Source organism: Helobdella robusta, assembly GCF_000326865.2.
Source record: "Helobdella robusta unplaced genomic scaffold HELROscaffold_93, whole genome shotgun sequence".
Lineage (NCBI taxonomy): Eukaryota > Metazoa > Annelida > Clitellata > Rhynchobdellida > Glossiphoniidae > Helobdella > Helobdella robusta.
The window spans coordinates 436445-462449 of NW_008705532.1; the positions used below are offsets into that span (position 1 = coordinate 436445).

Genomic DNA, 26005 nt, shown 5'->3' on the forward strand with positions numbered 1-26005 from the left:
TAAATTGAAAGATTTAAATATTTGCATCATGTTGTATTAATGAGAGTTCTTCAGCGTCATAAATCATCAGCAGTAATTTTTTCACCGTCAGTCATGATTGGTGTCTGTCTCACAATTAAGGCTGTTGTTTCAAATTCGTAGCTGGGTTGTTCAAATCTGCAGTTGGGTTGAAGTACAAGTTCAAAAATATCATCAAATTTGAAGGAATACGATTGCAGCGTTTGAGTGAGAGAAAGTAGGAAAGAAGATGTTTCACTATTTGCTGAAGACGTAACCAATCATAAATTAGTTTCTACTTAGAGTTTTTCACGTCACTCGCGTTGTTATGCGATGCGGCAGTGACGAACATGTGCTTCCCATTAGAGCTCGTTTGTTTAAGTTAAGGAGGATAATGAGGACTGAGTATCTTCAAGCGTTGTTTTCAATGTTTATTTTGAAGTTTTGAAGATGCTGTGAACTGTTTTATCCAATGTTCTGTGTTCCATCCTGTCCTTTGATAACGTAGCATACATTCTACTGCGTATGATACGTCACACAGGTGTAAACTATCGCAATACACGTTCACAAGATGTAAGAGCTTCAAACGTTATTAAAACATCGATGAATTTATATAATATTCAATACTAACTGTTAGATTTTCAGCATTGAAAAACCACACCAACATTTACATTTCTCACTCGAGCTACTAAATTCTCGTTACTGAATTCATCATCACATCTGGCAGTGTATGTGTTTGTGCGCGCGCGTCTGTGTGCTTGAGCAGCCAACTAACGTATCTGGATATCTCAAGTCTGTCTGCACACGTGTTTCTGCGTGCGTCTAGATGCGTGCATGATTTTTTAGTTAGATAGATGTGTGTGTGTGTGTGTGTATGTTAAAATGTGTGCATGTGCGTCTGTGTATGTATCTGTTTGTTTGATAGTTTAGGTGGAGGTAAGTGTTTGTTTCTGTTTGTTTGCTTGCTTGCACGTGTGAACGGTGGCAGTCAAAAATTTGTTGGGGAGGCTTAAATTTGTAAGCCCGAGCCAGCGACCTTATTTTTCTGCTTACGACACAGTTTTTAAGAAATTTAAATTTTTCTATTAAAACCCGTGGTTTGTATAAAATTCTGCTCAATTTCATCATTGTGTGTATTGAAAACAGTTCTCAGTTCCAGTGTTTACAACGTCACAAAGAGTTTTTATTCAATTTAGCTTTAACCTTAGCAAAATTTCCCATTGTGGATAGGCTTCAGCCCCAAGCCCCCCGTGGCTACCCTCTGGTGCGAACACACGTCTGAACGTGTAGGTGTGTGCATTGCAAGTGTTTGCTTGGTGTTTGTGTGAATGGGGAAGCCTGTACGATTGGATTGGAACGTTTCATACTTGGAGATAACAGGAGAGCAATCATGCGATGATTTAAGTGGCGAGCGATGTTGGCGCTAATTGCAAGCCTGGTGTGTGTGCTGCTGTTAGCATTGGAAAGGTCTGTGAATGACGTCATCTAAGTTATTGATATATTGGTGGAATTAATGTATTGAAGTGCGTTTTTATATTTTGAGCATGTTATCTGCTGATCTATCATATTTAATTTTATATCTGCTAAACTGTTTGCATTCATTAAATAAATTCAACACTCAAAAGGTTTTGGGGTGAAAGACAGCCCAAAAAGTTACTACACATTGTTTCATTACTTTTTTGCATAAATTTATTTTCATGCCTACAGCACTTGATGCTTTTTGTGGTTGTTTGTTGAATGGAACGAATTTGAGGATAAAACTTTTGTTTGGGTTACCGACAATTTTTTGGAACGGCAGCTGATTACTGGCCGTTAATTAAGAGTCGTGCTAGTGTGTGGATAGAACTTTTTTTTTATTATTATTTGAAAGTACTTGAACACGAATTTGATTGATAAATTGTGAATGTTTTTAAGTTTTTGAAATTTCGTTAAAGAACGAAATTTAGAAATTTTAAATTTTGCTTAAATAATTATTTTTAAAATAAAGTTTTATTACGCGTAGTTCATAGTTTTAAATCTTGAAAGCTCATAGAAATAAAAATTTGCTTTTGACGCATAATGCCCATTCAATTGTTTTCCACTTGTCCCTAAATTTAAAATATCTTCTGTTAAGGCCTTGTTCCTAATATAAAATGACATCTTGTTGTTTGAATTTGACACATTTCAAACGAGCAAACTTTGCACGTGAGTTCAGGTGCACTTCGTGCCAAGTGCCACCTGGAGGCAGTTTTTTCTGGTAGGAGGTTCGGATGGATGGTTTTAAACAAATTATCGCACGTACATCAAGATTACATTGAAAATTATCTTCATCGATAATTTTCATTGTATTACACTATTTAAATAACTTTAAAATTGAAAGACTAATTTTAAATATATATTGAGCCAAATCGTAATTAACTAATAAATTAGCTAACAAACAATTGTAAACTAAATTAATTAATTAGTTAAGTAACTAAGTAATTAATTAATTGTTAACCAAACGTTATTGACCAGCTCTCCAACATTGGTTGTGCATTCGAGCGAGCCCCGCCAGCAAATTGCAAACTACTCAGCAGCTTCCAACTGATGTCAAGCGCTGCTCTTGGGCGGTGCTGCTTCGATCGTTGAAAAAATTGAATCCCTTCCAACCCGCACCTTCCAAACTTTGCATTCAAATTGAAATTATAGAAACGCCAAATGCGCAAATAAAATGATTAAACATTTGACGATGGAAAGTTAAAAAAATGTGCATGTCTACAAAATTTCAAAATTGAAACAAATCAAATAGATATAAAAGAATCATTTTTAAAAATTTGAAAAGAAAAATTAAGAATATGAAGCTAGTAAAAATTGTTAAAAGAATTTTATATAAATCAACGGTTTGCAAAAACTGAGCTGCAAGCACAAATTTTAAACTGATTACAGGACCATATAAGTTATACATTTTTTCAAATCAAAAGAAAATCGGCTGAACATAAAATTAAATTTGAAAGAAAAAAATTATTTGAAACTTTTTTTGCTTAATAAATTTTTACACACCTTAAAAACCTTTGATGGACGGGGCAAACATTCTCAATGCTGAACTGTTTGAAGTGAGTTGTGCTGCACCCGCCGAATGTAAATCAACTCATCCACCTGCTGCTGCTGCTGCTAGCTGCTCATCGTTCAAGCATCAAATCTTCATCGGGGAATTAAACATTTCAATCAAAAATTTTAATATTTCAATTTTTTGTCTCCACATGCCAATCAAGTTAATATCATAAATAAAACAGTTAAATAATGTAGTTAAATTATTTTCCAAGGTTCTGACGAATATGATATGAAATTTTTTGCTTTTTGTTACAAGTTTGTCACTTGCCACATTGTCACTTTAAAATGAAATAACTTTTAGAAACAAGTGGACTTATCGGTTAAAATTTGGAAAACATATGAACTGCAAAAACACACTCACACAAACACACTCACACAGAAACATATATATTATTCTGTTGTGTGTGTGTGTGGTTGTGTGGTTGTGTGTGCATGCGTGTGTGTATGTACGTATGTGTATCTGTGTGTTGTGTGTGTGTGCGTGTGCGTGCGTGCGTGTGTGTGTGTGTGTGTGTGTGTGTGTGTAGAAACAAATAGACAACATTATTTCTACCGAATATTAAAATTTTGGTCGATTAATAAAGACAGAGAATAATTAATAATTCAACATGACACGCATCATCTCGAAACAAATACTAGGGACGTGAGGCAGTGGCCTCACACGAACACAAACGAACTCATAACAGCCTATATGAATATAATTGCATTGCAGACGTAAAGACTCGAGTTTGAGAAAAAATTCAGCAAACTGTACAACTTTTGTGCAGCAACCTCCCACTACGTCACCAACCATCCTCATCTTCTCATCTCAGCTTCAATTTCATCTCCAAAAAAATTACCTCTAACATTTTCGGATGGGAGAATGATTCATGTACGGCCATGCTGAGTTAGCGTGCAAAGTTGCGTAACAGATCAAGAGAAGTATCGTACATATTACATCGCATGACTTGTGCAGAGAGAACCTCAGAAGCGCTACCTTCCCTGTGGATTGTTGAGACTTCTCAAATGCTTCTTGAAAACCTGGCGGGTCATGTTGTCAATTCTCGTTAGTTCTACGAATGGATCATTCAAAATGTGTGCTGCCAAAACTGAGGATATTCTTTTACCAAAATTCAACCTTGGAAGCACATGATCTCCATTATAGGAGGATCTTAGTTTACTTTGGTTCGCAAATTCAGATACAGATTGATATAAAATTGTTCCTCTTTATAAAATTTTAGAATAAAACATCGACTGAGTGGGCAGTGAGTTTCGTACGCGGCCGACCCACGCGTTACAGATGCAACCGTCGCATTATTTTCGTTTACATTATGTCGCAAAAAATTAATTCGCATATTTTATGTCGGCCAGTGAAGTTAGTTGGTTTTATTTGCTGTCTGATGAGTTCGTTGACATTTTCCGGCTGCTGTTTGTGAACACTTCATGGCTGGGAACGAACCCAATTTGTCGATGGAACAAAAATAAAACAAGCGACATAAACAACAACAACATTAACAACAACAACATTAATAACAACAACATCAACATCAACGACAACATCAACAACAACAACAACCAATTTTATACCAACAAGTTCTTTCTTTAGTAATTCTTATACAAACATGCACCACGTACAAACATCAACAAAAAAACAATCGCCCATCAAACACAAACTTGCACACTCACACACACACACACACACACACACACACACACACACGCACACGCACACACACACACAACGACATAATCATCTTTCGACATCACAGCAAACAAAAAAACAACCTACCGCCACACAAACTCTTTATTTAGCATAGTTTTAAAGAAAACGTCACTTCTTAAACAAACGTTAAGAATTTTATTGAGTGAACAAAACAAAAGAAGACAATTTCAAAGGCAAAACAAGAAGGTACAAAGTTGAATCGTTACAGCAGCAGCAGCAGCAGTTACAGTGAAGTTATGTTATGGTGAGTTCGTCGCGTTTCAAATTTCTATGTATCAAGTTACATATTTCTACCAACTTATTGAATTATGTGGTAAGACATGCTATTTTAAGATAAAATTATCAAACAACTTCAGACTGAAATCAGATGTTTTAAACTGATGTTCAAATTAAAACATTTAAATATTTTTAACTGGAACTCTAAATATCCAAGTTCAAATTAGTAATAATTTGCTAATAACAAAGAAGCCATCTACAATAAGTCTTTTAGAAGTGGAATACAATTTTCAATTAAAATTTGACAAAAAGTTTATAGAAAAAAATAATCAATTTAAATTCCATCCATCCCCTACGACCTAATATCCTAAATGACCCTCTGGTTTCCATTGAACGAGTGGAATGCGACGGTCCCACACAACCTTTTTATATTGCTCAGTGCCCAGTTCCAAACTTGAAAGTCAATTTCAGTTGGAGGTTGAGAAACGAAGAAAAACGTTCGTATCTTTTTTGTTTGCATTTGTTTATGCACATGCATTTTTGTGGAGGAATGGAGGAATAATGATGATTGTTCTACATTTGTACAATTGAACGCCTATGCATAGGTTGGAACTTTAATTGTTGAAATCAATTTGACGGCCTGGGAGTGCAAATGAATTACGCAGTAATGTTGTGTTGATGACGAAAGATGGAAAGTGCATGGGAAGTGTTTACAATTGCTGGACAGGGTTCACCATTTATCTATCTAATGTGGTTTGTTTGTGTTGAAGTTCATGTTTACATGTGTGGTTCACATCATTAAACATTTGTTTGTATGCTTATGTGTGTGTTTGTACATGTTCTGGAATGTTGGTGTGTATTTATTTTTCATTTGTGCCTTTGTATATTTTCATGCATTTGTGGAATTGTTTGTGTCTGTGCGTATCTATGTTGTTTTTAAAATTATCTGAAGTTCATAGCTGCATTGGTGCATGTGTGTTTGATTGTTTGTGTGCGTGTGTGTGTGTCTGTGTACGTGTTTGTGTTTACGCGTGTGTGCGTTTGTGGCATCATGTTGGTTAATGTCAACATTAATAATGAAGTAATGTTTGTTGAGTCCATTTTAAGCACATCCATCTGCTATCGCTCCATCATTTCATAATAACCCATTGAATGGAGACCTCGAGTTCAAAAACCACTTTGCTAATAGAGCTGACATGTATATGTGTATCAATAAATAAATAATTGTGTATATTGTTATAACTGCAACTATGGTCAAATTGAGCTATATTATTCGTTATCATGATTATTCGTTGTCTTTGTTATCTTTGTTATATTTGCAATATTTAAATTGTCAGAATCTCTTGTATATGAAGGACAGGAGTAGCGAAGTCAGTAGCGAGGTTTGAAGAGGAGTTGTAATTGTGATTTATGTAGTTACTTGGATTAGTTTAGTGTTTCTATTGCAGTTGGCATTCAAATGAACGTTCAGCAAAGTTTGCGTTTGAAGCAATTGTGCACATCTATCGGGAGTCTTGAACAATACAATACGGAAGAACAAAGATATGACGATGATCGCGATTGTTGGAAGCTACAACACTGATGTTTGAAATATAGAGATCATTGAAGTTATAACATTGGTGTTGGTTTTGGTAGTTATATATATATATATATGTATATGTGTGTGTGTGCTTGTGTTTTTGTATGTATTTATTGATGGGAATATTTAAAATGGATATGTGATAATTGTGTGACTGTTTTAAGATTTTGATAAGAAGAAGTTTTTTGTAAAAACTTCAAAACAAAGATAATTTTTCAATTTATGATGTCTGGTCGAAATGACTCATACGAATGGAGTGTTCATATCGAATTGGAACAATAGTAATCACTTTGAGGATCGGCAAGAGCGGTGCGAATGCTTGCTGAGACATGAAGGTAGTGAATGTTTCTTTCAATATTCAAAATATGAATGTTTGTTTTCCTTCCTGACCAATTTCAACATTAAGCAGTAAATATTTCAGAGCTCATCTAACATCAACAGATGCGAATCATCTGCTCCTCTCAAGTTTGCAGTGAAATTTTCTGATGGATGCTTGAAAATATTTCAAATTTTTACCAAATTTGATCATTTGTTTTTTTTGTTTTTATTATTCATTTATTTTTTCATTCATTTATTTTTTTATCCGTTTTTCTGGTTTTTCTGAATGTCGTTTAATCCATCTTTTGCTTATATTAGGACAAAATTTTTATTAACATTTCAGATACCTGTTCTAAACTCGTTTAAAATCATTAAAGTATTTTTGTTCTAAAAAAACATCTGGTCCGAAGTTATAATCGTTCGAGTTCTTTACGACTCACCGAACTAGCTGGCATGCACGGACGATGGCTATTCAGGCTGCATGCAACGTTCAACATTCATCGACACAACATCTCAGACAGCTGGCAAGAACAGTTTCTAATTTAACGAATCATTGGTGGAAATTATTAAATACTGAGAAACGAATCATCATCCTCCCCACACCATCGTGCCATCATCTCCACATCCGTTTGTTTGTGTTACTCTTCATCGCAGGCTGCCATCACATAACATTATCATGTGCATGTATGTGTGCGTGTATATGTGTGTATGTGTGCGTGTATATGTGTGTATGTGTGTGCGCGTCCAACCTTTCATTCGCAACCGGCAGTTTATTGGAATTCAGTGCTCATTTTCTAAGAAGAGGTTGATAGATTAATTTTTAATAAATTGAAGCTGAAACCTTGATGTGTGTTTTTGTTATTTTATTTTCACAAAACACAAACTTTTTATTCAGTACTTAATTCATTAACTCATTCGTCCATTCACACTTTTAAATAAAGTTAAATAAAGTGAAATGCATGGCATCAACACAATTAATAAGTCCAGTTATAAAAACATGGCATGGAAAATGTTTGTATTGTATATTCTATAACTTAGTAAGTAAGCAAACATGAGAAATTTGTATACAATAACAGAGAACGAGAACTGCACGATGTGTAACTAATGAATGAGGATTATTATTTTACCAAGCTTCAAACAGGGTTATGAATTAGAAATCTTTGATTTGGGAGGTGTTGGTGTGTTTTTAAATTATCAAGCTTTTATGACTGATTGAAATACAAGAATCTGGTCTACAACGTACAAGTTTGGTTTCATCCCACAGACAAGTATGATGACGTCTCATAACGAGTTGATTTTGAAGAGTGTGGGAATGTGTGCCAGCTCAGAAGCAAAACATCCTTCTTTCAATTACGTACAGTTTTAATAACTAACTCAGGCACCTATTTTGGGAAGTAGTTTTTCTGGTATGGCTGTGTTGTTTGTGTGTGAATTATTTTTGCTTCATCCTTCCTAATTTATTTTATTTATTATCGTGTCAAGTTGCAGCACTTAGCAGGCAAAAGCACTTTCTGCATACAATTCATGCCGGAATCAAATGTGGAAAATTAAACTGCTGAAGGATGATTTGGAGCCCCCGCAGACACAACCCCTCCCATTCTTCTCCTTGCCCTGCCCCGAAGCACCACCGACACGAAGCTCCAAAAACTTCCAAACAACAAAATGGTGCCAGTCACGATGAATGTTACGTCATAATTCTCCGTGACGTCAAATAAAAATCCTGAATAATATTATTTTTAAAATTAAATATTTTATTTTCATAGGGCAATCATTTGATCAGTTTGTAAATTTGAAATGCTATACAATATTTTATTTAATAAATTAAATTATAGGTTGAAACAATTTTGGATTTAGCACGTTAGTGAAAAAATATAAAAGGAAATATATGAATCTCAGGAAAACTAAGATTAGAATAAAAAATTAATCCTGATTACTTCCACTAAGTGGGATTATAAGGCTTACCATTTATTTAATAAATTCCAAACTTGAATCTAAAAAAATTAATTAATCAGAAGTGAGAAAGTAGGTGGTTGAGGTGACCTGCAAAGGGCGTGCCAATGAGGGCTCCCACCCCGAAGTTGAAGGTCGTCATCGGTTGGGTCCGCGTCACGTTCACCACCCCCTTCATGTCCACCACGATGGTTATGAACAAACTGAATATAAACCCTTCACGGAGGTCAGGTTAAAATGAATTTTTCACCCAAAATTATATTTTTCGAATCAAAAGATTTAGTTTTTTGTTATCGGTTTGCTTCAAATTCATAAAAATTTTCGCACGTAAGTTTCGTGATTTTAATTTGTTCAAATACTCATAGAGAAATTCATTTGCGTTCGATCAAACGCTCAAAAGAAAAACTCCAAACAAGTACTGCTGGACGAAATATAAAAAATGAAGAATAAAAATGAGTGAATGAGTGAATGAATGAATGAATGAATGAATGAGTGAATGAATGAGTGAATGAATGAATGAATGAATGAATGAAAGAGAAACAAAATGAATGAATGAAAGAAGGAATAGTGAACTGACCAGAGCAGAAGCCAACGAGGCAGCCGTGAATGACCATCATGACGAAGGAGCGGAAGAGGGGCAGGGACAGATGACACAGACCCATTCCAAGAACTGCCATTGAAAATATTAATCCTCGGTTGACATTTGGTCGGTTGGCGATGACCCCACTCACCTGGTTGCAACAAAAAGTCACCAATTTTTGAAATTCAAGTTTTTTATTTTATTCGGCATTTAATTTTAAAAGTTGCCACGACTTCCTCACATTTTACAGCGCCCACATTAACTTCACATGCTCGTCTCTACAGTAAAAATTTTTTAATCGACTTTTCAAAAAACTTTCCACTGCGCGGTGAGGTTGAAACTTTTTACACCTGCTCATTTGGACGCCATCAGGAGATTCCGAGGCTTCGATCGTCTTTTGAACGTTGTGAGTTGATTTAAAATTTTCTATCTATAATAAAGCCCCCGCGAACGCTGCATCTTGAAATGAGCGTTCCGCCAAAACATCGGTGGTGGTAACGCCTCAAAACAGTTTTTATAACAAACTCCAGCGACTTAAGATGAAGGCATCCCCCTTCTTCTAAACGTTCTGAACAGATTCAATTCAATGAATGAATAAATTATAAATTCAAATAGATGAATGCTCTGGTGAATAAATTTTAAACATCAGTTTATAATAATTGTTATATAAGACAACAATACAGTTTAACAGTACAATACAGTAATTGAAAAAGTTCTTCAACTTCTTATAAACCACGCACACTTTGATTATTAGTAAATACAAAGAGAGTAATTGGACCTGACCGTCTTCATGAGGCCAGCGACGACGTTGTAGGTGACGGGCCAGTAGGGGACGAGTGAGCGGTCGATGCCGAGGGAGATAGCCCTGCTCGGCATGTGCTGCATGTAGGCCTGCGCACCGACATACAGAAACAAACAACTCAGCAGGTAGCAGAACAGATCTGCGCTCGTCAGCAGCTGCAGAAACGATTGCCTCTCAAAAGTCATCACTGAATTCGTGTTCTTCGTTGTTTCGGCTTGAAGGTGATTGAAGTTAGAATTGCTCAGCGACTTGGCTATTGATCTGCTAACAATGTTTTTATTTGAAGTTGGATGACTTTTAAGCAGATCGAGACTTTTATACTTTTTTGATGCTGCTAACGAAAAGTCAATTTCTCTATCGCTTGTTTCTTCTCCAAAAGTTGCTGGGTAGAAGATGTTGTATAGAGATCTTGTTTTTAAAAATTTTTCTTTGAAAACTTTGATGTCATCTTCGTTTTGTATGCAATCTTCATTGAATTTCGGGAGACATTTTTCATTTTTTAGTTTTATTTCATCACGTTCACGAACGCCTTTCACTTTTTTCATGTTTTTCTTTGAACTCAAATTTTCTACGGGTCTGAATGCAAAACCAGCCGCTGCAGTCATCTGCAGAGTTAGGCAGGCGAATATGACGAAGGAGCCCCGCCAATTGTACGCCTCAAAAATGTACCTGAACACATTTCAAAATATTGTTCGTCAATATTCAGCTGCTTTTAGTAACTAATTGTGAATATTGTTTGTTATTACCAAAAGTTTTTTATGCGGGAAAATATGAATACAAATATAAAAAGAAAAAAAATGGAATAATTAAGTGGCATCAGAGATCGCAAATTCTAAAAAATGTCCATCAATTTTTCTAGAATTTGTTTATTAAGAAACAATTTAACACAGAATAATTATTTCATATTGAAAATATTTCGAAAAAGAGCTTGCAGAAGAATAACTTCATGACGGGCCCGACAAGGATGGAGCCGATGGAGAAGCCGCCACTGACCAGCGCACCGGCCAACGGCCTCCTCCGGTCGAAGTACTTCATCGAGTTGATGTTGCACGTCGTCACTATCATGCCCAAACCCGTTCCTTTGTTTTCAACACTCCATCGTTAATATTTTATTTTTCAAAATGGTTAGTTAAGACCTAAAATTACTTAGTTCGGTTACGTGTGTCTTATGTCTTGTTGGTATTGAAAGTTTAACATTAGGCGAAATAGGTGTGGAGGTGCGTGACTTGATTTTTCGTTTTGAATAAAATAATAAAATAAAAAATCCCACCAGCCATGATTCCGTAAGTGAAATAGAGATAGAAGAGATTGGTTGCGAAGAAGGATAAGAAGTATCCTAAGGTGCACAGGAGCGAGCCACACACACACACTTTTCGGCAGCCAAATTTGTCCATGGCCAACCCAAAAATTATTCCTACAAAAAAATTGGCAAAATTAAATCATTTTTCAGTTTTGTTGAGCTTTTATGAAAATTATGCTGAAAATGATTAATTTGAAAAGTTTATCAAAATTATTTTTAAATTGAAATTTTAAATATTTTTTGATTTTATATAATCTCATGTTATATAGGTATTACATTTTTCTTAATTATAAGTAACATTTTAACTTGAATTCCCCCTCAAACTTGCCTTGCGAGGATTTCAATTTTGTTTGCTTTTTTTGATTATTTGCAAGTTGAACTCCAAGTTTTAAAATGTTTCCACGATGACACGAAGCATTCAAGAAAAAATAATTTAAAAAAATTCAATGTGAAGTTTGTGAAAGTAGGAACTAAATGAGTGAAGTTTTCTTTTAAATGGAACAAAATTAGAAAATGTCGAAATAAAAAAAAACTGACCTAAAACATTGGAGCAAGCGACATAGAGGGAGCCGACCCAGCCGACGGCGGCTGACGTGGTTTGGAAGTCCTCGACGAGGTCGCGATAGAGAAGCGAGAACAAGACGAAGGAACTGCCCATGATGGTGGTGCCCAACATGCACACCACCAACACCACCCAACTCCATTTAGTTTCCACACTGGATTCCATGTTGTCCTCGTGTTCTGCTGTCTTCACATCGTTTGGGTTGTTCGGTGGTGGTGAGTGGTGGTTGTTGGTGAGGGTTTCTTTGGTAGGTAAAGTTGAGTATTTGTTCTTAACACCTGCATCGCCATCCATGCTGAAACTGACTGATGAAATGCACTAACTAACAAATTTTACGAAAAAGGCATTAATTTTTTTCAGGATTTTTAAATGTGATAAAATTTATTTCGTTTTTTTAACACGAACGTTAATGAGTTTTAAAACGTTTTAAAATTTATACCATGCAAGAAATAAAAGCTAGGATGAAATTTATAGACATTAATGAGTGGATGTTTTGATTAGCATATTTATATGAAGACGCATAAGTTTTGATGCAAATTTATTATTTATTATGCGTTTGCGCAACAACCAAACAACAAAAATGTGCTTGAGGTGTGGACTATGCTCAACGAGTTTCAATAAAAATAACAAAACGTTATAACAACACCTCAATTAATTGATCACGTCTCGTTCAACACCTTCCCAACTCACAAACACAAAATTTGAAAATTAAATTTCAGTAGTTTTATTTTTATGTTCCAGTTCTTTAAATTGGTTTATTTATAACCATGATTAAGAATTTTTTGCAGCTACAACGTTGAGCATTGTATTGAATTGAACGCCACCCCACAGCCACACACGTCACTTGAGGTGACCCTCGTTTGATCTTCCGCCTGCCACACACTTGTGCCCTGAATTTTATGAACACATCATGTCGTATTTGTGCGAGTCGTCACTTAATTATGTTATATTTTATTAAAATTTGCTGTAAAGATCAGCTTAATACTCGATGGCAAGAAGTTTTTTCATTTTTTAAAATAATTTTCTTATTCTAATGAGACTCATTTAATTTTTTTTTAAAGTAAAGGTGAAATATTGCCTTTTACATAAATTCGATTCATATTAAATTAAAAATTTTCAATAGCGTTTTATATCTTCTTAGTATTATTTGACCTCTTGAAAATATTTTTATGTACAGTTGTTTAATGGTTAGAATCTAGATTTTGTACCGAAGCAGCAACTGAACAGTTCAAACTGAAATAGACGCGTCGAGATATTTATGGCACTTCACTTTCTATTTTTTTTAAAGATTTTTACTTACTTGAAGTAAAGAGATAAAATGACGAGCAAACAAAAACATCAAGACCGACAACACTTGTGTTTCGTTTTATGACCGCTTCAAGTGAAGTTGTTTGTGTTTATCGAAGTTCAGCAGTCAAGTGGTGCGGTGCACGTGAGCTGATCAGCCAATCGGAGGTTCCTTCCGACGGTTCAATTTCACCAGGAGGTTGTGGCTTCGTGTCAAGAGCCAGAAAGAAGTTTTAAAAAAATGTATACAAATTGTTTTGTAAACATTGTTTATAATAAAGATGTTGATCTAATAATAATAGTAGTAGTGTTGGTGGTAGTAGTAGTAGTAGTTGTAGTAGTAGTAGTAGTAATAGTAGTAATAGTAGTAGTAGTAGTATTAGTAGTAGAAGTAGTAGAATAATAATAGTAGTAATAAAAATAATGTAATTTTTTTTATTTTGAATAGAAAGAAAACAAAACAATATGTCATTACAAAAGTTTTGTCAGTTGTAAAATTAAAATGAATGAATAATCAGCAATGCTCGTCATCTGCAGATGAATAGAAAGATTAATTGATAATATAAAAATAGGACCGACTCTTATTTCTGTCGCAATATATCCCATAAAAAGTGGGTGCCGTTCAAATAACAAAGCTCTCTCTGAAACGGTCAGACCTAAACATTTCTATTAAAGATAGTTTAAGAAAATTATAAAAATCTTTTGGAGAAACTTCATATGCATTAATCAAAAGATTGCAGATCTTAAAATCATTTGATGAGTTACTTTTGAGATTTTTTTGTATGTTACAATTTTGAATCTTTAAGATTTAGCGAAAAAAGTTTCGTGACAAACTGTCAATTTCAATATCTCAATTGTTTCTTTGCCTGAGTGAGGTCAATAGTTGAGAACTGACTTGCCATCGACATCTGCAAAAATGTTACAATCGGCTTCGATGTGCAACTTGATGTTGTTTATAATCAGTGTGAGAATTTGTCGTGACTAATCAAATATCTCTCGAGCACAAATGACAGGACGTGCTATGATCGACTTTATCAATATTCCTTGGCTTTGCTTCAGGACTGTTTTGTTCATTCAAGCCAACTGTATTCATTCTGTTTAACTTGGTTGTCGATTTTTATGTAATTATTCTTTGCTTATCAAAACAGATCGCCAGTTTCTTACAAGTTTTCTTAACAGCGAGTCCATGTTGTTTTCTATTCACGTTAACAAGATGATGTCGCATTGAAGCTATTCGAATGAGAGTCGAGACGAGATCAACGTTTACAATTTGGAGTTTCCATTGTGTTGTTGCATTTGAAACGTTCATTATTTCCAACCTACCATTCGACCTTTTCTAGAATTGCTCTTTTTTTTAATCAACTTTACATTTGAAGTCATATATTTCACCCAAATATTTAAATTAATCATCGATGAACTCGAGAGGAATTTAACCATCATCCTACTGTTATCTTCGATAAAAATTATTCATATACTATCCGTTTACTCATTTTGAATGTGCAAATAATAATAATAGCAAAATTGATAATATATATAATTATTATATATAATAATAATAACAATAATAATTATTATTATTTTGTGAATATATTTTAGTATCGTCATAATAAAAACATTCATTGAAAGAATAAAATTTATGTAATATAATAAGTGTTAATCAAAATTAAATAAAATCGTTCGAAGAATGATTCGCATTAATATATTCGGCGTTTTTTTCATGGATATAAATATATATTATTTTTATATATTATTTTTAATATATATATATATATATTTTTAATATATATATTATTACTATATTATTTATATATATCCATGGTTTTTTTTAAAATTCTTTCAACAACAAATGCCAATTTTGAATCCAGGAGTCGTCCGGGTGAGTCCGAGGGGGTCTGGGTGGGTCTGAGGGGGTCCGGGTGGGCCATGGTCAAACAATCAATAAATCAATCAAACTTAAAAACCTTTTTTTTATTAAAACTCAGTTTTTACGCACAAAACAAAGTTTTAAGTATAAAATTTACAAAAATTTGCTCAATAAACAACAAAAAAGTTGCCAGTCTAATTTTGGCTACATCAGGCAAAATTTTGCAATTTTCGCAGGTTTTATTTCAAATTTTGAACCCCCCGTCAAAGTTGTCTACATCCGTTTTGTCAACCGACACGCTGCATCGTCAAACATTCTAGCTGACTTACCCTCAGCGGAAGATTCTAAAATATGGACTCAAAATAAGAAGTAAAATTTCAACCACGTCAGCAATGTGAAAAATGATTTGATGGTACGTAAAAATACTTTCAACGTGAAATTTGACGAAGATCAATTTTCTCAACTTCATTTCGACTTTGATTTGTTTGTCAGTAAAACTTTTTGAAAATTTGGCAATAGTAACAATCCAAGTGGGGTTTTGCCATCAATTACTTGATGAGATGGGCCAAAGGTTTACAAAATTTTAGCCTCAATTAAATAATTTTAATCAAATAAATTTCAAAAGACCTCTTAAAATTAGTTTGAAATACTGAACAACAATGAAACTGTTGATTGAAATGAACAATAGAAATTTGTGTAATAAAACTATTCAAAACCAAAAAATAAAAACTACTAATGAATAAATAAAATCATTCTTAAAATCACTTTTTTTCAAATCATTTAAAGTTAAATCTTACCCACCACTGGTTTTTGCAGTTTTCAACGTAGAATTCTTAACTGTTTTCTATAACATTCTTCAATTTTATTATACTTCAACATCAATTCTCTAAAAATTTTCTTTTTTTCTTTCAATCAAAAGTGTTAGACAGTACAAAATAAAATTTTTGAAAAATATGGAATAACTTAAATTATACCAAAATTTTTAATTGTATCTATTTCTTAGGTTCTTCTAAGTTGTTGGAATTTTATGCTTTTTTGATCAGTTTTTCTAATTAATTTCATTATTAAATACCATGTTTAAATGAAATGCAACTGAGTGAGAAAGAAAGTAACATCAAGTAGCGAAGTAGTTGCCTAATACTTGTTATCGATTTTAACGACCACAAATATTAAATGTAAAAAATTTTCTATTTACGATAAAACCTTTCAACGACAAATCGAGTATATCATCCAAATATATAGCAGATGCATAGGAGACATTTTTATAGTTTTATATTATTATTATTATTATCATTATTATTGTTATTATTATTATTATTGTTGTTGTTGTTGTGGCTGTTATTGCGAACAAGAGATCTGTTTTTAAGTGCCTAATATATTTAAATTTAGTTTACAGTTTAAGATAAAAATACGAGAATTATGGCAGTATATTTTAATTCAAGTTTTAATAGTAATTCAAATTTTAAATTAAATATTTTTTTAATTTAGTTTTTAAACTTTTAAATGGTGTTAATGCTACAAAATGTTCATATTGTTTTAAGAACTTTAAATTTGTAAGCAGACATTCATGGCGTTGTTCATAAGAAACATTGCACGTAACTACAAAATTGAATGTTTCGCCGAAAGCTAATTTTAAAATTTCTCCTGATATTATGTAAGATAATAATAATTTAATTAACAATATAGACAATGACATTGATAATATGCTGCGTTGTTGCAGAGGAAGGTTCTGCAAGAATCGGATGGAATTAGGTACTTATGCATCGTCGGACTTGCAAAATGTCCAAATCCCTCAAAACAACAGTACCTGATGTCGAAATAAACGATACAGTCAACGACGCCCAACAACAAATTAAACACACGTCTACATCATCAACAACTCCAAATCCTCTCTCGGGTACCAAGCTGCCGAAAAACGCATAGTCTGTGGGCTGAAGCAAATGCCTATTTTCATCAGGAGTTTGATGGCTTGAGCGAGTTGCATGGCATTAAAACATTTACTTCAATCTATCAAAACACGATCTACAACTACTTTGCCAACACATATGGTACAGTTAAACATAAATGTCAACCAATTATAACTCCAGAAAAAAATGAAAAATTTAAAAATTCTTGGTCAGAACATTAACTCGTTTGACAAAGTAATAATTGTTACCATTAAACTAATAAAATCCAAACTTTGTCAGCCAAAACAAAACAATAAACCTGACAACCGATCAAACATTTCATTCAAACTACCAAATAATTTTTGGTTCTCTTGCAAAGAGATTTTCTCGCCCTCCATATCAAGACCTCCTACTCACTGTCGGCGGAGGGAGCCATTTTTTTTCAACTCAATGAAAGCCGACGACAAAATTAATTTCAACATTTCTGATGGAATCTCGTCCCTGCCACTGCCTTTATAAGACAACTTATGAAAAGGTTTCAAAAAGTGTTCGCAAAAGTAAATCTCGCGCCTTTTCGTACCTGTTGGATCAAGTTTCAATTATTATCTTAACAAGACCTCCAATTCTCAAAACCTTTTTCACAAGATATTTTTAAATGTTGGGTTTCTGCTACAATACCAAATTGTATATATATATATATATATATATACATACATATATATATATATATATATATATATATATATATATATATATATATATATGTATGTATGTATGTGTTGGTAATAGACCATGATTTTTACAATATTCTATAAATTCTACCGAATGGGTGGCGTTAATATGTTTGTAGTTCGTTTTTTTGATTTTTCTCACTAAAGTTTTTTGGTGAACGTTTACACTACAACTACAAATACACGCATTTTAAAATTGCAGAAGCAGTCCTAATTGACATCAATAAACCAAAAATAAATATACAACAAAAAATGACAACCTTACTTCCAACCCGGCGCTTAACCAACAACGAAAACAAAGAAGTAATAAAAACTAGCATCGTAAATAGTGACAAAGAAGAATATGATGCTATCGATGAAGAAAAGGAGACCAAAGAAAATGACCAGCCAATAAAGAAACCTGACACCTAATTCGCATCAAAATTCAATTTTACAACACCAAAGTTAATTTTTACAACGTCAAAGTTCATCTTGACAAAGTCAATATTTCCCTATATATACAGCAAGGAGCACTGATGATGATTCATTCGGAATCGAAATATGGCCGCATGAATTCGAAAAATAAGTTTATTTAAAATTTTAATAAACTAAACGTTCACCAAAAAACTTTATTGAGAAAAATCGAAAAAACGAACTACAAACATATTAACGCCAAACATTCGGTAGAATTTATAGAATATTGTAAAAATATATGTATGTATATATATGTATATATATATATATGTATATATATATATATATATATATATATATTAATACCAAATTGCTGGAAAAAGCCTTAACAAATTTATTCTACAAAAAAGACCCAACGACCCAGCCAATTTTCGTCCTATAACTCTATAACCGACTAGCTAAAAAATTCTCTCCATACTTATAAAAAATAGATTATTTAATTTTCCATAACAGAATAAGCTCATCACCACAAACATTCAAAAAAGATTCTATCCTAAGGTGTACGGCATATTAGAACATTGTCAAATGTTGACACACCTTATAAAAGAAACAAAAAAGAAACACTAAAAACCATCGTCGTTTCACTGCTCAATCTTAAGAATGCTGTGGTAAGATAAGTCATTTTCTAATCAACTCAATCCTTTTGTTTCACCAAGTACCACAAATATTTAAATCGTTAATAATGCCAATTTACTCTAACTACTCAAAATTAATATCAGCCAACGACGGTCTAATGTCTGACCAGACTTCCCGCTATTATTTAATTCATGCTTCAACCCAATAATGAAAATTCTCAATACAAAGGAATTTGCCAATTGTTAAGAGCTAAATCTTGGCTCCTATTGGCAGATGATTCAGCCATTATTTTTCACAATCTTGAAAGTGCGCAAAAATTAATAGATATGAACTATGTTTGGTGCAAATGGTCAATCATGATGACGATGGTCAAGTGTCACTTCTTTGGTATGAGGAAGAAAATCGTTGAGTAGCAGCAGTTTATTTCTCAATGTCAAAAATATGAACATCCCAAAAGTTGAAATTGATGGAAGTTTAGTGTCTAACTGACTGACTGACTGACTGACTGAGTGTCTGACTGACTGGCTGACTGAGTGTCTAACTGACTGACTGACTGAGTGTCTGACTGACTGACTGGCTGGCTGACTGACTGACTGACTGACTGTCTGACTGACTGACTGACTGACTGACTGACTGAGTGTCTGACTGACTGGCTGACTGAGTGTCTGACTGACTAACTGGCTGGCTGGCTGACTGACTGACTGACTGACTGACTGACTGACTGACTGACTGACTGACTGACTGACTGACTGACTGACTGACTGACTGACTGACTGACTGACTGACTGACTGACTGACTGACTGACTGACTGACTGACTGACTGAATGACTGAATGACTGAATGACTGACTGATTGATTGATAATTTTGGAAACAATGAATAAATTCAAACATTAATCTTTTCACTATTTAATAATGAAATTGCACATAGTTTTTATTTTCAACAAGTGTAAAAAATTATTCTCAAAAATTTCACACCTCAAGTAGAGGTGCGAAACCTTAAATTGTCAAAAATCTTGAAAAATATTATGCCAAAGTAAAAATTAATAAATAATCGTTAGATTTTAACAGTTGCGTTTTCAAAGTGGACAATAAAAATAAAATCTGCACGAAATCATCTACTGTCTTTACAAATGGGTATTATGCGTAATTGTTAGGGAATCGTAAAAAATGTGATCTCACAAATTTATTAATGAATAATAATTTAGATTTTATTTTAAAATTCCAATTAATTACCTATAATAATTTAAAATAATCTTCAACATTCAACAGAATTTTTAATTTTTTTCTTCTTTCTAGCGTCGACGAACAGAGCCACGAAGCACCAGAGACTTCCCACGAGAACTATGCCGCCTGTGGTCAGGAAGGTGACGTTGTAGTCGTTCGTCTGGTCGTATAGGAAGCCTGCGTTCAATGGCGACAACGTGCAACATCAAAGTATTACTTACAACAGAGTATTACTTACAACAAAATATTACTTACAACAAAGCCAACAAGTAGTAACAATAATAATGTAATATAATGTAGAGTAACAAGAAATTTGAAATAATAATATTATTGATTGGGATTGGTGAATGGAAATTATGAATGACCTGCGGCTGGTGTGCCGATGACACTGGCCACTCCGAAACAGAAGTTCGCCATCGGAGTTGTCTTCGTGACGTTTGAAACCCCCTTCAGATCCACCATCAGCGTCTGGTACATGCTGAATATGAAACCTTCCAACAATATTTACAACATTAGTTAATATAACAATAAAAAGGTAATCTTACATATTTTCAATCTTCAATGTACAACTCTGTCATGCGCGGAACTGTTTTTGTACCACAAGGGTTATACCACCCCCACCACACGCCAAATCACACACGCATAGAGTATTGTAGTCTTTGAATTTTAGAAGTTTCGGAGAGACTGTATTTGAATCAGGTCGTGGCGCAATAAAAACAACGCAAGGCACTTCTACCGTCTGGGCTACAGTCATAATTACTTTGGCGTTATTGCATTATTAATATTGACATAAATTCAGAATTATTGATGAAATTAATGAAATGAAAAGTTTAACTCACCGGTGAACAAACCGCACTGAGAACCATGCAGCTGCATCAGAGGATACGTGGTGTAAAATGGTAGGAGAAGAAGTGAAGCTCCGAAACCCAGCACTGCAAGTGAAAAAATGAGAAGTCTGTTCGCGTTTGGTCTGTTTACTAGAAATCCGCTCATCTAAACAATTCATATTAATTTTTTATTTTATATGTTTATTTATTTATTTATAATCACAAAACAAAAAATTCAATTTTAAAAATTGTAAAAAATGTAAAACGGGATAAAACATTGAACATTAAAATTTGTTTTATTTCAAAAAAAAAAATAGGCAAAAATACATTCAAACCATGCTATCACCTGCATATTAAATACAATTTTCATAATGTTTCAACTCACAATTTTTGTGAAGCCGGCAACAGCTCCGTAAGTGGTGGGCAGATAGTTGACCAGCCCTCTATCGACCCCGAAAGCAAGTGCCCTGCTCGGAAAGTGATTCAAATACACCTGAACTCCAACGTACATGAACAACAAGCCCAGCAAGTAGAACATTACAGTGGCATCGGAAAGTATTTCCCTGAAGGATTCTTTCTTGAACTGGTTGCTGTCAATGGCCGCGAGGTTGCAGGTTTCAAGTGCATCATGTTCGAAAAGTTTTTTGTCTAGATTTGTTACTATGTTGCAAGAATAAGTGCAGTTCTTAGCGACGTCGAAAATTGTTAGAGGGCTGCTTGCGCGGATGTTGTTGAGGCTCTGGCATTTTTTAAACCATATTTCGTTGGAATCGATAGTGCCCGATTGTTCGTTTTTTAAACTGTTTGGCAAATTTATATTTATTGACGATTTCGCTTTTCTCATGGGTTCATGTGTGGTGTCGCTAGCCTTGTTCGTTTGGTCGTTAACTGTGTAAGTAGCATCTGTTGTGGCGAGGTCTGAAAGGGAATACAAGTCCATTTCGATGTTCCTGCCATCACGTTCCTGTGCAGTTCCTTCTTGACTCCTATGAGGCAAGTTTTCGGGATCAGTGTGGTTGCCGGTCGAAAGTTGTGAGGCCCGCCGCACGTTGCTGACTCTGTACTGAGGTTTGAAAGCGAAGTATGCAGCGGGGAACATCTGCATGATCAGGCAGGAGAATATCACCAGCGAGCCCCTCCACGAATGCATCTCCAATATGTACCTGGAAAGTTATTTCTATTAAATTATTATTTTTGTTGTTGTTATTATTATTATTATTATTAATAGTAGTAGTAGTAGTAGTAGTATCCGTATTAGATCATTTGAAATTGCAATATTGTTTCTATGTAAGAAGATCTTGCACTTTAACTTGATTAACTTTAAAAAAATTTAATTAAATATTTGCAGTACATGACGATCATTTGATGATATTCCCTGAAGCCATCTTATTGAAATATTCTTCGTTCACAAAAAAGGCTCAGTTAATTTGCACAGCTGTGTTTTGGCTTAAAAAAATTTTATCTTTTTTGCAAAATATTAAATATTTGGATATGAATATTATTAAAACATAATAAAAATATTGAAACTGTTGAGAAAGTGAACGCACGCCATGGCGGGCCCGATAAGGACGGTACCGAAGGAGAAGCCGACACTGACGAGTGCACCTGCCAGGGGCCTCTTCCTGCCGAAGTGTCTCATGGAGTTGATGTAGCAGGTCGTAACGATCATGCACATTCCCATTCCTTCGTCGATTGTTTCAACAACGTAGTCATGTGTTTGGGTTTGTAATGCAAGGTATACATAAGCATGTAAATCTTGTATTGTACAAAACAAAAAGGATGACCTCATTATTACTTAAACTATTCAAAATGTTCGTATTTTTACGGTTTGTTAGAGTTACAGCAAGTTATGTGATGGCTCACTCGGGAGGGCACATGATCTAGCACTGCGAGGACCGGGTTCGAGTGCAATTCTTTCTCATCACATCTCATCACATCATCACATGCATACGGTGAATCATTTTGCTCATATGAAGATGATGACCATGAGAGTCGCGAAGTGTGACAAGCCGTTGAACATTACAAGCCAACAACTTCTATAGATTGATTTATTCTTCACAGATGCACATGTTCGAAGCGTTTTTAAAGACAATTTGCTGTTTGGTGCATCGCGCGAGTCACATCTGCCTTACGCCGATTCCGATTGGTCTGCATTGAAATTTCTCGCATTCTCAGTTTTTTGTTGAATAACTTCATAGCTGATGAAGTGAACATTTTCATTAGTTCACTGAATGTTGGTGAATGAAGATTTTTTTTTAAATATTTAAGCCCTCAGCTTACATTGCCGCCTGTTTATCACATATTAGTATCAATACATTTTTTGTTAATTTATCCAAATAATTCATCAAAAGTTTGTTCACGTTACATGGGTTGTTAATTGGATATAAATAAACACCAAACAGAATAATTTTAAAAAATTAAACTTTTATGAAACGTGTTACATCAACCTACCTGCACCATAATGTAGCAAGTTTTAAAGAAAGAAACTCTCAATAAATTTAATAATTGTAAGCGTGCAGATGACACGAAGATATGGAAAATATTTCAAAAGAGCAAACAACCCCACCTGCCAGGATGCCGTAGCTGATGTAGAGGTAAAAAACGTTGCCGGCGAAGAAGGAGAGGAAGAAGCCAGCTGAGCAGATGAAGGAACCAAACATGCAGACCACCCGACACCCGAATCTCTCCAACACCAATCCAAAAATCGGCCCTACACAAAATTTGACTAATTAGTTACAGATAAAAATTTTAACTTTGATTATTCATTAAATAAGAATAATAACATTTCTGCAATGTTATAATTTGTTGCTTAAGATTATTATACGCTATTATCGAAAGTCAAATGTTTCGTTGTTTCCGCTGCATATTACCGGTTGTAAATCGAGGTGACAACAATAATAAGAACAGATGTGGAAGATAAATAATTAATTGATTCTGCAAGACGACAGAACCACCAGCCCTCCCCCGTTAATATGAAACAACCAACCCATGATGTTTCCACAGCCAACGAACAAGGAGCCGATCCATCCGACAGCTGCCGAGCTAGACTGGAACTCCTGGATGAGATCCTTGTAGAGCAGACCGAAGAGGACGTAGGAGCTGCCCATGCCGGTCGTCCCCAGCATGCAGGCTGCCAGCACCACCCAACTCCACGCTGAGTCCAGTTCGATGAATTCATCGGCCATCCTCCACCTCCCTACCCCCTCCTCCTTGAGTTTTTTGTTGCTTTTGCATTTCAGCTTTTCAATAAATTTTGCTATCATTCTCGTTATTTTTTGCACGAAACTCCAGAATAACACAAAAAATAATTCAATTGTTGTTTCTCAAACAACATTTAATTTAATAATTATGAAATTAAAAAAAAATATCATTTCAGCGTATAAATATGATCCAATTGAACAAAGACCACGACAACATTTGTGCGAAAGGTCCGTCAGCAGATCATGTGCTGCATTCAAACATGGCAGTTGTTTATTTGTTACATCTTAATTTGAAACTGTTCAAATGCATAATAGATCGTTAAAATGAAAAATTTCATTGTCTGCCTTCAAATGCACACCAGCCTATAGAGGTGTTCACAAACGAATCACGTGAACTGCTGATCAGGCAAGTTAATTTAGAGATCCATTAAAATTAAATTTGTTGAAGGCCTTAGTAAATAAATAAGTATGCGTTTTTGTGTGTGCACGTGTGTGTGTGTGAGTGTGTATGTGCACGTGTGTGAACATGCGTTTGCTTGTTTGTTTGCTCAAAAATCATGAATATTTATTAGTTTATTTCCTATTAGGGCAAAAATTATAAAATGTTAAACAATGCCGAATTAGCAAACTGATAACACAACTATCAATAATAACAATCTTCATGTTCACCGTTCAAAAGTTGCTTGTTATTATTTCAACATCACAATTTTTATTTGTTGATTGTGTGCATGTGACGTGATGATGTGATGTGTGTGTGGGTTCCTTTGTGTGCCTGTGTTTGTGTTTGTGTTAGTGTGCGTGTGTGTGTGTGTGTCAATTAATGAAAAATTATTATTAATTATTTTGGATCAAGTGGTAGTTCAGTTTGGAAGTAACTTTTGGTTAAAAGATAACAATTATCGTTGTTCAGCTTATTTAAAAACGTAGTGGGGCACGGTTGTGTTCGTGACCGAATGTTTCAGAAATATAATTATAAGATTACCATTGTGTTAACACAATTTAAATTATATTCTGAAGTAAGGTTTGGTTTGTAACGGTTTGTCTATTTTAAATATAGCAAAAAGCTCCAACATTTTAACATTCTAAATTTGGAGCACGTGAATCACCTTAGTGAATCAAAAAAACTGGCACAGCATTTTTTTGTAAAGCTTAAAATTCTCGAATGGCATTTATGCCAGTTTTTGAAAAATCATAAGTTCACTCTGAATTTCAATTTATAACTTATAATCACAGTGACAAGAGGTGGTGATGTTTATATTTTATAGCCCGAAGTAAGCTCTGACGATTTCATTTAATATTTTTTAGTGGTATGCTTGTAATTATTTCCCGAGAGTAAATTATATTTTTATCATTGATTATTTCTTATTTCATTTTCGAATGTATCAAGAACAAACATGTTGTCGGCGAACACCTTGCAGTTGAACTCGGCCAATGCAGTAGCAGAGTCAGGCGCTCCCACCACTAAACCATCTCACCGCCAATATTGCAAAATAAAAAAATATTCATCACAACCAATCATTCACTCAACTGTTCTTAACTTTTTATACTTTTTTGGTACCTCGCTAGTGGGTTCGTAGTTGATTAATTGATGAAATGCTGATCATTTCATATCCGGTAGGGGAAAATTACATAAACGTTTGAACATGTTACGACATTATTGCACCAATCTTTACATGCCATCAGTTGTCTAATGTTACATTCGAATCTAAAACGGTTTCAAAATTATTCTTACTGATATTATAACATTGATGGGATTGCTAACATAAATAAACATGACGCATGCTCTATTTGGCATAAATTTAATGTTCTCTAGTTCTAGTTAACAAAGTTTTGTAGCTGAATGATTATGTCATTTTTACAAAAGTTAAGAAAGGTTTTTT

General features: G+C 34.2%; 4 protein-coding genes across 4 annotated transcripts; 2 read left to right on the plus strand and 2 right to left on the minus strand.

Moving 5' to 3' along the window:
* Window positions 1–852: 852 nt before the first annotated feature.
* On the plus strand, window positions 853–6046 carry HELRODRAFT_91008 (hypothetical protein; the record flags this gene model as incomplete). Its single annotated transcript, XM_009033550.1, has 3 exons — window positions 853–909; window positions 3446–3585; window positions 5944–6046. Coding segments are annotated over 3 exons (300 nt in total), but the record flags the coding sequence as incomplete, so codon positions are not given.
* Window positions 6047–8428: 2382 nt separating this feature from the next.
* On the minus strand, window positions 8429–12369 carry HELRODRAFT_182825 (hypothetical protein; the record flags this gene model as incomplete). Its single annotated transcript, XM_009033551.1, has 8 exons — window positions 8429–8601; window positions 8922–9047; window positions 9409–9562; window positions 9680–9805; window positions 10195–10882; window positions 11157–11292; window positions 11484–11627; window positions 12051–12369. The coding sequence occupies 8 exons, from the start codon at window positions 12367–12369 to the stop codon at window positions 8429–8431; spliced, it is 1866 nt and encodes a 621-aa protein (XP_009031799.1).
* Window positions 12370–17005: 4636 nt separating this feature from the next.
* On the plus strand, window positions 17006–18359 carry HELRODRAFT_182826 (hypothetical protein; the record flags this gene model as incomplete). The annotated part of the gene is made up of 3 exons (XM_009033552.1): window positions 17006–17148; window positions 17413–17530; window positions 18288–18359. The coding sequence occupies 3 exons, from the start codon at window positions 17006–17008 to the stop codon at window positions 18357–18359; spliced, it is 333 nt and encodes a 110-aa protein (XP_009031800.1).
* Window positions 18360–20129: 1770 nt separating this feature from the next.
* On the minus strand, window positions 20130–24110 carry HELRODRAFT_194684 (hypothetical protein; the record flags this gene model as incomplete). Its single annotated transcript, XM_009033553.1, has 7 exons — window positions 20130–20275; window positions 20464–20589; window positions 20938–21091; window positions 21311–22088; window positions 22473–22608; window positions 23492–23635; window positions 23912–24110. The coding sequence occupies 7 exons, from the start codon at window positions 24108–24110 to the stop codon at window positions 20130–20132; spliced, it is 1683 nt and encodes a 560-aa protein (XP_009031801.1).
* Between the last annotated feature and the right edge of the window lie 1895 nt (window positions 24111–26005).